Source organism: Lemur catta, chromosome 12 (genome assembly GCF_020740605.2).
Source record: "Lemur catta isolate mLemCat1 chromosome 12, mLemCat1.pri, whole genome shotgun sequence".
Taxonomy (NCBI): domain Eukaryota; kingdom Metazoa; phylum Chordata; class Mammalia; order Primates; family Lemuridae; genus Lemur; species Lemur catta.
The window spans coordinates 90,362,337-90,374,658 of record NC_059139.1 but is presented as its reverse complement, the minus strand read 5'-3'; the positions used below and the strand labels follow the sequence as shown (position 1 = coordinate 90,374,658).

Sequence of the window (12,322 nt, the reverse complement as noted above, 5' to 3'; positions counted from 1 at the left end):
TCTTAACCTGAAACAACGTATTCCTTAGATGATACTTAACAAACTTTCATAAACCCTTTTATGTCCATGATACATTTTTTTAAGGTAACCCACTTGCATTAGGCTAACTCCCTTTACTGGCCATGATCAGAGAATAGGACTAAAGATCACCCAACTTTTATGTTCCCGAAAGGTAAAATGTAGACACAGGGCTTTAAAAAATCATTTTGCCAAGGACACCTGCCCCTTTAAATTACCCCTTTAATTTTTCAAAGTCTCTGTTTTCACTACGAAGGGCTTTTTTCTTTTTAAACAAAACACAATCAGTTGAGAAGAAATTTTAAGATGGTTCCGCAGAGTCCATAAGGGAATCAGTGAAATCAATGATTCCCAAGAGAAGCAAAGGCTTTTGCCAAATAAATCAGCTTCCTCTGCAGTGGTTATGGGGCAGGCAACACTATAGTCTCCATTCATACTGGTGTTTCCATTTCTGTTCCTTCTAGCACATTCCTCTTCCAAATTAGGAAGTGACCAACTTCCAAAATGAAGAGGACTTTAAAAAGGAGCAAAATAAATCAATCATTTTATAACAATAATATTGGCCTTTTTTTCTCCCCAAACCCTGCCTTGAGTATCTATTCCTCAATCTGTGCATGTGCCAGCCCAAGCCAGAGGCCTTGCAACACATGCAGATGTAAACAGGCTGTGGTTACCCTGAGTGGTGCCCCCAGACTACAGTGAAACACACACCAAGAAATTACATCTAATAAGACTTCTTTCACCAAAAGGTTATACTTTCAAGACCTATTGGCTTTGATTCCTCATTCTTCACAAATGGAGTACAGCCTGAACTATTCAAGAGAGAAAAATAACATTTGGAAAAAAATCTTCAAGCTAAAATATATTGCTCATCAATTAACATTTTCAGGTTGATTATAACTGTAAAGTTTGAATTAAATGAGCAATAAACCACCATGTAAAATCAGCACACAGTCATTCTTTGATTTCTCTTATGTGCATAATGGGTGGATTCAATATAAACTGCATATGTGCCGTGAAATGTACAATGAATGGAACCAGGTCACCCCGTCCATGTGCTATTCCTTGGTCAAAAGGTGAATACTTGTAGAAGGTGCACTGACCCGTTTCAAAGCATTAACCAATGACTTATGTTCAGTGCTATCTTTTCATGACATGAGTACCTAAAAGTCATCTATATAGTCCCTCACAGGGTCACACGGCTCTGATCTGCAATCCAGTGGTGTGGGGGCGCATGGGGGAGGCTAAGGCGGAGGTGCGTGTGCCACAGGGAGGTGGATGGCCTTCTTAGGACCTCAGTAGGTATCTAAGGCTTATACCATTTAAATTCTACTTTTTCATTTCTCCATAATTAACTCCCCAGAGAAACACAAAATGAAAAGACCGTCTTCAAAATACAGCTATTTTTGTTTTAATTAAATGGAGGTGAGACACTGAAAAGTGAATGAGCAACATGTTACATATTTGGGCTCTTTCTAAGACTTGATTTGGATTGAAATATAGGACCATTACATAGAGCCTTTAATAAACAAAAATGAATTTGAAAACTAGAATGCATCTTATAATTAGTCAGATATTCTTTCTTGATTATATAAACACTCACACTTCAGTCCTAAATAATTTGAAAACAAACAAATAGGAATAGTTGATAAATTGTTCCCGAACTTACGCTGAGAGCAGTCACTGCCGATCCAACCTGGGTAACACTGACACGACCTGTCAATGGGGTTGCAGGTTCCATTGTTGGTGCAGGTACAAATGCCTGCACAGTTTTTCCCGAATCTGCCGCTGGGACACACTGTGAATAAGCCACAGGTCAGTAACTCGCAATCACAACCCGTCTCACAGAACCCAGATTCTCAGCACAGGAAACGACTGTAAAGGGCAGCAACCCGGCCACTCATGCAGCAGCTGTCCTGCTCAGCAGCACCCCTCATCTTGAATGGGTTCATTTTCACAGATACGTGAAGCCAGAGGTCCTCATTAAAGCATCCCAACCTGGGAGGCATCATCGCACTTCTAGAAACCTGACTTCACCGCTTCTCGCTCAGGGAGTCAAAATCCTTCCTCCTATTGATTTTTCATGGGAGGAAGTTTCCATTCAAGCTGAAGAGTAGCACAGCTCGGAGAACAGAGAGGTTTGGCCGGCGCGGCAAGTCAGCTTTTCCAAAGCTTGGGGCCCTATGTCAGAAGCTGCAGACACAGCACACCAGACGGCACCGACGGCTGAGAGCTGAAAAACGTGTCCTTTGGGAAGCCGGGGAGGAGGCCCGAGGACAGACCGGGGCGGCTGCTAGTGCTCGGGGTCTCCCTGGCCTGCCGTGCTCTTACCTTCGTTGCAGAGGGCGCCTGTGAAGCCAGGCAAGCAGTCACACAGGCCCGTGACGTGGTGGCAGGGCCCGCTGCTGTGAACACACTGTGGGCATGTCTGGCTGCAGCGATGCCCATAAAAACCCGGGGAACAGACTGGAAACAGAAGGGAAACCGACTGTCACCTTTCTGAGGTGCATTTCTCTCCTACTCCACATCAGGATCTAGTTAAAGTTTTGGAGGGAAAAAAAAACAACTCAAAAACAAGATACTGAGAATTCTCCAAGTATAAAACAAGAAGGAAAAAAGGAACAAGGGCATTCTTTAATAAGGAAAAGAAGGCACTAAACTATGAATTCCTTGAGGGCAAGTAAATGTCTTAGTCCTTTTAATTTTCTCATTTAAGGCCCCAAGTAGCTCAAGCCTTGGCATAGAGCAGGAACTCAAAGAATTTTTGTTGAGCGAATAAAGAGAAGAAAAAAATAAAATTCTAAATACTACTAATAATAAGTCCTAAATAAGTACTCTCAAACCATTTGCTAATCCTTTATTCTTTAAGAGTCATTATTGGCAATAAATAGACCTACAGTCAAAATTAGAAGATTTTTTTTCCTCCTCAAAATGGTCCAGGTTAATGATTACAATCAAAAAGCGATTAAGCAAAATGTTACATACTTAAGTTTTTCCCAAGATATTATTTGAATTTAAATCTAGGATAACTGCATAGTGTTCTCAATGGGGAAAATGCAAGTTAAAAAATTAGAATAGTGTATCTTATAATAGTCATATTTTTTCTTGATTACATTTGCTGAAAGATTTAGTAAAATCTTAGGGACCATTTCCTAACTTAAAAATTTTATTACCAATGTCAACAGTCCCCATTCTCAACTTCGCCATTCTCTTTTCCCCTCGGCACTGACTTTAAGGCTGCTAGCAGGACGTACGATTTGCCTCCAGGGTTGGCTGATGTTGACTTCTGCTAATTGAGGTAAGACAAATGCCAAATTGCTGAATAAAGTGTTTACAGGTCAATGAGTTTCTGGAACACCATTTGCAAGCTTTCAGGAAAGATCAAGAAACATATCCTGATGGTGGTGCCAGCAAGACAATGAAATCACTACTGAGAAGAAATGGCTAAAGCCCCATCTGTTAAGTTAGTTCTGAAGGCTGGGGGGGAGTTCTTGGGGAAGCGCTACTGAGGACAGCCCTGCAAAGGGCGGGTGAGCCGTTACACCCCCTTCTGGTCTCAGCTGCAGCAGAGCACCCTACCCGCGGGGGCCGGGCGGACATTATTCCCTACCTGACGCCTGGGCGGGGAGGATGTGGCTGACAGCCTAACGGGACACTTACTTCTCTGACAGGTGGTGCCTCGGAACCCTGGTGCACACTCGCAGATGCCGTCGTCGGGGGAGCACGAAGCCCCGTTTTTACAGTAGCAGGGCAGGGAGCAGTTGGGACCCCAGCGTCCCTCAGCGCACACGCTGTCACAGTGGACACCTGCGGCAGTGAAATGGGCGAGCGGAGTGAGAGGCAGCGCGGGCTCCGGCAGACGCTGTGAGAGGAGGACCCAGCTCACAGCACCACACCGAGCAGCACGGGCAGCGGCGAGCAGAGCTGACGCAAGGTTTACAGTCCAGCTACCACCTGATGCGCACCAACACACAGGGTCATCATAGCACTGCAGTAACACCCAGAACTGGTTTCTAGGGACTCAAGAAGAAGGAATAACACAAAAAAGAAGGAAAAACACAAAAAATCAAAACATTGATTTTTCTTCTTCAGGTGAAGGAGCAGAGGAGAAGCTCAAGGGTTCTGTCTATTGAAGGCAAAATGCATCAAAAATACTATATGTTTTAGCCCTCACTGACTTCCTTCTCCCCTCATTCTTTGTTTTCCCAGAGAAATAAACAAAGTATAAAATGATAAGGCAAAACACAAAGTGGCTAAATTGCTTTACATAAAGAAAACTCTCCCCTGGAGTAAACAAATAAACATAATATTAAAATATTTTGGGGATACATTGCACAGAACAAGATGCACTAACATGCGCCACCAAACTGCTCCTTAAAAATTTAATCTGACACTGGGCAGATACAGGCAGAGTCTCACAACTGACGTTATTTATAGCTGTTGTCTAAGCTATTGATTATTACAAAACTGTATGTAGGTGTTTACCTCTCATTTTGAACCCTGAGAAACTTTAGAATCAGTCATGAAATAATAAACAAATGCCTAAAGAAAACATACAGAAAAATCAAGGTTGCAAATATAAAAATAAAACCAGGTTTTATTTGAGATGAATGGAAATCTCTTCTGTAAATTTGTATTTGAAATACAATAGGGGCCTCTTTCTTGCAAGTCGGAATTCTTCCCAACTCAGAGATGCTCTTTGCATTGAAAGGCAGTGAGTTATATAATTAGTAGTGAACTGGAGACTGCTGGCCTCAGACCAAATGAAAACACGTCGAGAACAAGCACACACGCCCTCCGGAATTCCAGAACATGAACCACCACCCAGCACCAGGCACGCTGAGAAGGCCGTGTTGTGTACTGTAGGTTTTGCTTCTAAAGTGATCAGGACAAAAGTCACCACAGCCCGAACCTTAAAACGGAAGCAGCGAAGCAGCCCCAGACCATGACAGGGCTGCTCATTGGGATGCAGCCATTTCCGCTCAGAGTAATTCTCCACTTTTTGCTGCTCCTGGTTTTTTCCCTCTGAAAGTCTCCCACATGGCAAAGGCTGCTAAGTAGGCATGAAAGCATGCAGACCTCATTGTGTCTCGCTTGAACCAACAATAGACTTTTATTTCAGCGTGGCCCACTGGCAGAAGAAAGGAGACCAGGTCTGTTTATAAAGCCAGTTGGGGCTTAAACGTTCCCTATAGAATAAAATATGCAATTTAGGCCTACCACTATTTTTATTATTGCATTCACAAATATGTGACCTTTTTTTTTCAAATCTCTTTTGAAAAACTGAGATAAAATTGCAAACTCTTCCCTCCCCAAATGTGATACACCAACCACAGAACCTTATCTGGTATTTTTACTCACACCTATACTGGACAAAAGAATCAAACCTTAAGCAGTAAACCACTTTAAAAGGAGGCTACAAACCTATACATTGTTTTGTGAATTTAAAGAAGTACTAACAAGGACTACCTGCTGCAGGCGTCAGTCCCAATTCAAATCCGGGTCCTCAGCTCTGACTGTGAGCCAGGACTCCTGCTGAACGGTGGCTACGACAGGGACACCAGATTCGGGAAGAGTCAGGAAACCAGGGCGTTTTGGTCTGGAGCCATCAAGGCAAATCCCAGTGAGGATTTTGAAGAAGTGGAAGCTGAATAATTATCTGGTTAATCTGATTGATAGTCATCCTGAAAATTAGTTCTGATTTTTGTGGGACTTGGGGAGGGTAAGATTTAGCCATTTATGGTGATTTGGTTTATCAGCTACTTGCCAAATCACTACTTCACATTACATTTAATGAATTCAGTTAGGATGAAATTGAGTACATTCTAGGTCAAAAGTATATGCTGGGCCGGGCGTGGTGGCTCACGCCTGTAATCCTAGCACTCTGGGAGGCCAAGATGAGTGGATCGCTTGAGGTCAGGAGTTTGAGACTAGCCTGAGCAAGAGCGAGACCCCGTCTCTACTAAAAATAGAAAGAAATTATGTGGCCAACTAAAATCTATATATAAAAAATTAGCCTGGCATGGTGGCACATGCCTGTAGTCCCAGCTACTCGGGAGGCTAAGGCAGTAGCATTGCTTAAGCCCAGGAGTTTGAGGTTGCTGTGAGCTAGGCTGACACCATGGCACTCACTCTAGCCAGGGCAACAAAATGACACTCTGTCTCAAAAAAAAATAAAAAAAAAAGTATATGTTGGTTGTTTCTTTCTTTTTTACATTATAGGTTATCACAATTTATGTATAGCTCAGCACATCTTCAATCAGAGCATGTTAAGAAAAATGACTATAGGCCAGATAGGCAGATCTGAATAAAATGATCTTTTATTTCATATTTGATTTGTATTCCCTTAAGAGGTTTGTCCAGCTGGTTAGCATAACCATCAGTCATAATCAACTTTATGAAGGTAATATTCATATGAGTAATAAGACCCAGGATACAGCAAGGAGACCCATTGCAGAGATGAGCTTGTTGCACATGATTTACCCATCATTTCACTTCCAGAGACTCGTAGGGAATTCTACAGATCATCTATCAAACCTTATGTGTCTCCAATCACATAAGCATATTTCAACAGAATCAAGTTTGCTTGCAAATAACTTTTATTTTAGGATTGCAAAGAAATCTTTCCTTTGAATTTAAATTATAAAACTTCTATTAACAACGCTATCTTAAAAATTCAAGCCCTTGTCTTTTATTCTATCATCGACAAAAATGAGTCATCATTTTGCAGATTATTAATGCATAATCTACTTGAAGACAAATATTAGCGTGTCTCAGTCGGGGGGCAACTCCAGGGGAAAAGTATGAAGCTGTCTTTCTGCTCCTATGGCTACTCCTCCCCTTCAGACCCTCTGTGCTCTCCTGTTATCTTCCCCTTCATCTTACAGTCAGGAAAGGACAAGATAAATTTATTACTCAGGGGTGTACTTTCTCTGGAGAATATTAATATTTTAAGAGAGCACATATTTTAAGAGCCTAAGAAATAAGTATCTAATAGATTTTCAGGCACGGAGGATCACGGAGGGAGCACTGTGTAAGCCTCCTTCTAAGTCACGCCAGGTATCTGGCTGCGCCGTGGCCTCCACGTAAGGACAGCCCTGCGATGAAACGTCCTCTGGGATATAGAGTCTAAGTTTGCTTTAACCATTTTTCTGACCATGTGTGTGCGTGCGTGTGTGTGTGTGTGTGTGTGTGTGTGTGTGTGTGTTATTTCTTAATTATTTCTGCTGATCTCATCTTATTCTTTGCCAACTTTGCTAGAGTCCTACAAGCTATCTTTTTGTTTCCTAGTTTGTCAAGGACAGAGAAGAGACTTTAACTCAACAAGCATTCCGGGGCTCTGGCCAGCTGCTGGCTTGCTGATGAGAAGTTCTCTAAGAAAGGGAACTTCAGAGTGATAGTGACCACAGACCAGGCACACCCACCTCTGGGGATCTTGGTAAGCCAAGGAGGTAGAAGGAAGTGGGAGGGGGTTCCAGGCTGGAGACAAGGCTCAGAGGCCCAGGGAAGCCTGTGTTTATCCTTCAGGCAGGCGAGTGCTGGGTACAGCTGAAACCCAGGGCTGGGAAGAGCAGGGGAGGCGTCTGGGCCGCCCAGCAGCAGCCTCGCTGAGCAGGGCCCAGGAGACCGTGCTGTGGAGTGGGAACCTCCTCCTGGCATCAACAGGGACCAAATGGACAATTTTTAAGAAGAAGGGAACATAATTAAATTTGGGTTTTATAGGAAAGCAGAATGTGGTTTGAAGATGGTGAGTGTGGAAGAAAGAAGACCTGTCAGGTGGCTGTTTTAGGTTCCCCAGGTGAAAAATGATAAAAATGACAAGGCATTGAACTAAATCAATGACAGCTGGGATGTAGGGGCAGATGACTCTTGGAGAGATATGCAAGAAAATGCAGATGAAGGATCCGCTCCCCATGCCCCACCCGAGGAAATTAATTAACCTGGTAGCTCCATGAGGGAGAAACAGTGCCTGTTTTTGCTCACCCCAGTGCCTAGTACATGGAAAATGTTAAATAAATATTTGCTGAGCGAATCAAAAAGCACAGTTCCTCTTTTCTGCATGATATTCAGGACCACTCTCCAACTGGATGGAGCAACCGTATCATTCTTTGCTTCCCTGGAGAAGTCTCCACTCAAGCCAGGAAGCCCCACACGTGTAGTCTGTGTGCTTAAAATGGTGACCCCTCCCTGCTAAGCGCATGGGATGTCTGCCTTGCTCATTTTTGAGAAGATACACCTTCAGGAGCTCAGGTCTGGGTTTTTTAATGTTGGCCCAGATTATAGAGCAATAGAAGAATCAAGAGACATCTTGAGAAAACTTCTTTGGAATATTTAACAAAAAACAAATGAAAGGTTTAATACTAGTTACTCCAGGAAATAACTTCCTAAAATACTTGGAAGAAGGGGCAAAATGGGAAGGGGATAGCTTTAAATTTGCAGCAGTCTCTGGTTCAATGGAAGCATTTTTTTCTGATAAATGTTCTAATGCTGATAAGGAGATCTGTGAGGACTGTTTTTGCCAGGACTGCGGACAAAGAGCTCTTTGATAGCCTTCACCAGTTGCTAGGCAATGGCTGAATGATCATGATAAACTTCAGCTAAGCAGCTCTAAAGAAATGTTCGTGAATTTAATGCCTGATGCATTATGCCAGCGGCCTCAATGTGAAATCAGCATTCACAGGGCATTTGTGATTGCATGAATGCAGTAAATAAATCATCTGGGGTGTCATTATTTCCCTTCTCAGAGATATAACCCAAAATCCTTGTCTTGTTTAATTGCTTGTATTCCTTATGCCAGTATTGCAATATTTGGGGCGTTAGTGAATGAAGGAAATGATTTCGATTCAATGTCTTGTTCCTGGGCAACAAGCTATTAAACATATATTAGAGCTGTTAACAATAATTGGGCTTGGTGATCAAAAGAGGGAGGAATTATAGTATTTAGTCATAACACTTTTTCTGCTTTTCTAATCCTCCGACCAACAAAGCGCAGCACAGAGTGGTGCAGTGCAGAGAAGTTATCCACTGGTGTATCCATCTGCTGCTGGAGTGACTGTCCTGGTGGAACGTGAGCTTCTGCGGGACGGGAGCTGGCACTGCTTTGTGTCTGTGTTCCCTGCACCCGAGCACTACGGCTGCATAGAATTTGGAGACACTGGACAAACGGTTGTTAAATCAAATCTTTCCACGTGGATACTATAGATTTTACAGATCCATTAAAAGAGAATCTGCTTTGTATAGGTAACCAAGTTGAGAAAAGTCTTGATAAGTCATATAAATCAGAGATGTTTACATTTGCAGTTGTAAGACAAAAGTCCTGGAGAGCATGCATGGTCTGCCTTAGTCCAGACCTGGCGAAAGCAAGCAGAAAGGACTGCCGGGCAGATGGGGAGACATGGCCGCCTTGGCTTTCCCTGCAGCTTCTCTTTCGGGAAAATCAGTGCTCCTCTATCCTCACTTCAGCAGCCCCGGCCTCTGCTTTTATATGAGCCCTTCCTGTAAGACTACACAGACAGACAGACAGACAGACTCTGCAGACACACTCTCCCCTCCTCAGTACCCCAGAGGGTCAGATGGTGAGTCATTTGCACGTGTGGCTGATTGCGTACATACATGTTCACTAAACGCATTTGACTAAAGTTATTACCTTCAGTTTGGATTTGCACTTCTACAGCACCGGACAAAGGAAGTAGGTCTCTCCTTACTGTAACATTCAGGTGTCACTTCACTGCATGAGAGATCACCTTGGGACAGATGAGTTCCTGAAGCAGCAGTTCCCTGACTGAGCCAGTCAGACTGGGTGTTCGGGGAAATGTGAAAAGGAGGGTGACCTCGTGGGGAGGGGCTGAGGCCGCTGCAGGCCTTTCTGCCTGCCGGGCATGGAGAAGCTGGGCGGTTCTCACCAGCTTGCCCGCGGGCTCCTCTGTCCGATCCTGCCCTCCCTGGCTGGGTGCGGGTGAGCTCCCCCACTCCCCCTTGTCTCCTTTCCCTCCTCACAGTCACACCACCGTCTTGCTAGTTTCTCTGTCCTCCAAGACCCCTAGAGGTTGATTTGCTGTCCTAATGTCCTTTTTATCTGTTTAGCCTCTAGCTTGTTTATTCTGGTATAAATTCATCCTCAGGCCTCTCCTCTTTTGCCACTGGTTACGAGGCTTCTGTTAAACACCCCCCTGGACCGAAAGCTCCTCAGTAACTAGAGCAATGAGCACAGCAGATGACACTCTACAGCCTGGTAACTGCCACTGCCTGGCCACAGCGCAGCTTCTTAAATGGCACGCAGTGTTGCACTACTCAAGAGGCCCTGGCCGAGGGGCCAAGTCAGGTCAGAAATTCAGCACACACCCCCTGTGCCAGGGAGTACGCCCTGAGGGATTTCCAAACCTTGTCCAGGTTTGTACAAAAGGGGCTCCATCCTCTTCTTCCTCCTCACCCACCTTCCAAATTCTCATTTAGTAGGTGTGAGGTGGGGACTGGGAACCTGCAAGTTAAAAGAGTTCCCAGGTGACAGTGATCTTAGCCAGGACTGGGAACCGGGCTGGAGACGCATGTGTTCCCAGACAGCTGGAATGAAGTCGTGATTAGCTGTAATGCTCAGCAAATAGGTGTTTTGGCTGACTGAAGTCAGAGCAGAAAGGAAGACATAAACATCAGCCTGTTTCTGTCGTTTTTGGAAAATACTTTATGAAGCGCATCACTCTACTACTCTGGAAACATGTGTGTGTCTGTGCACGCACACACAGAGCTAATTATACTGCACTGACATTGGAAATTTCCGAATAATCATTCTGAAAAGCCAGTCTCATCTTACAGCAGTGTGTGTGTGTGTGTGTGTGTGTGTGTGTGTGTGTGTGTAGCAGAGTTGCAGGAGAAGCAGCCCAGGACACTGCCTATTTCCTGGATGGTATTTCATTTTTCCCCATTTTCTACTGTAATCTGCCTCTTTTTGATAAAATAGGCTATTGGCTAACAATGACAATAAATTATGGTTTTAAATAACCACGCACTATAATAAAAATGCATGTCTTTTCTTTTGAAAAATAGTACATTTCTTTTGGAAATAGGATCTGTGATGCCAAATGCAGCTTTTGTTTCAGTTAATTTTCTTTCATAGTAGTTATCCTAAGACTTATTTTATGAGTAGGTAAAATGGGACTATCAAATATAGTAGAAATTAAAAAAGATTCAGTTCCTTTAAGAGAAAAAGACAGCCAACCATTAGGCAACAGGGTGAAGTTACGAGGGTGGACGCCCCCGTGGTAAGAAGGCAAGCTAACTTCCTTAGGGCAAGATTTCCTCAATTTGGGTGTGTCACTTTCTTTGTAAAGAGGGATAAGGCTCTTAGGACCCTCACCTCTGGCTCCAGACTTACCTGGTAGCCTCTCCCCACAGTGTCCTCAGCGGCCGGGCAGTAACACTGCCTTGCTGAGTTGGTCGGGGAAGAGCCCGGCTTCCACGCTGGATTCCACTGACCTCCTCACCAAAGCCCCACTGCACACTGCTACACACCGCCACCTTCCCAGCGATGCTTAACCACTCACCTAGAGCAACCTCGGCAACGGGGAGGAGAGGAAATAGAATTAACTTGCTTCCCTGGGCTTATGTTTAATATCTGGCCCCAAATCTGGAGTCTAACTGAAGAGCAAAGGCTTCCTTACACTCAAAAAGGTCCCTACCAGCTACTTACTCAAAACAAGTTTATTGAGGAAGAATTATGAGTCTGTCCAGTATTGACAATGAAATGATGCGCTGTGTAAATAATGCACAGAATCTGCTCTTTCCTTTAAAAAAAAATAAGCCAACTCTTGATCAAACTAATCATAGGGTGTTTTTTGGAACTTCAGGAACTTTCTTTTCCTCTACGTATGTTTGCTTTCAGCAGGTGTGTTCTGCGAGTGTGGGCGATGACCTCGCAGCAGGCTGGGACACTGCCCGGTGCTCGCAGACCACCCGCCCCACAGCAGACCCAGAGAAGCGAGACACTGGGCCCCTCAGCTGGCCCAGGGGCAAGACAGACGCCCAGGCCGCAACGCAGAGACGGCGCCGGGCGACAAACAAGGGAGCAAGCAGCACGAGGCAGCAGAGCCTCTCCCCTCCCAGAGGTGCAGGCCAGTCACAGATGGACAGAGGGTTACAGGATGACGTCGTGTGACAAAGCCGCTGCATTCCCTGCAGAGCTTGATAGGTCTGAGGCCAGATGGGATGATCTGTCCTGCCCCCTGCCCCAGACTGTGGAACGCAACTAACACATTTCCCCGCTGGCTTCGGGCCAGATCACCTCCCTTGCTCTTGTCATGTACACTACAGC

The 12,322-nt window shown here is 44.5% G+C and overlaps 1 protein-coding gene across 1 annotated transcript in view; it reads right to left on the bottom strand.

Moving 5' to 3' along the window:
* The window catches only part of MEGF10 (multiple EGF like domains 10), a 114,149-nt gene that overhangs the window by 18,680 nt on the left and 83,147 nt on the right, over positions 1 to 12,322 (bottom strand). Inside the window, exons 13-15 of the mRNA XM_045566023.1 lie at positions 3,679 to 3,825; positions 2,350 to 2,484; positions 1,688 to 1,816 (exon numbers count right to left, since the gene is read on the bottom strand). Of these exons, the coding sequence (XP_045421979.1) occupies positions 1,688 to 1,816; positions 2,350 to 2,484; positions 3,679 to 3,825 (411 nt within the window). The remainder of the gene's footprint in view (positions 1 to 1,687; positions 1,817 to 2,349; positions 2,485 to 3,678; positions 3,826 to 12,322) is intronic.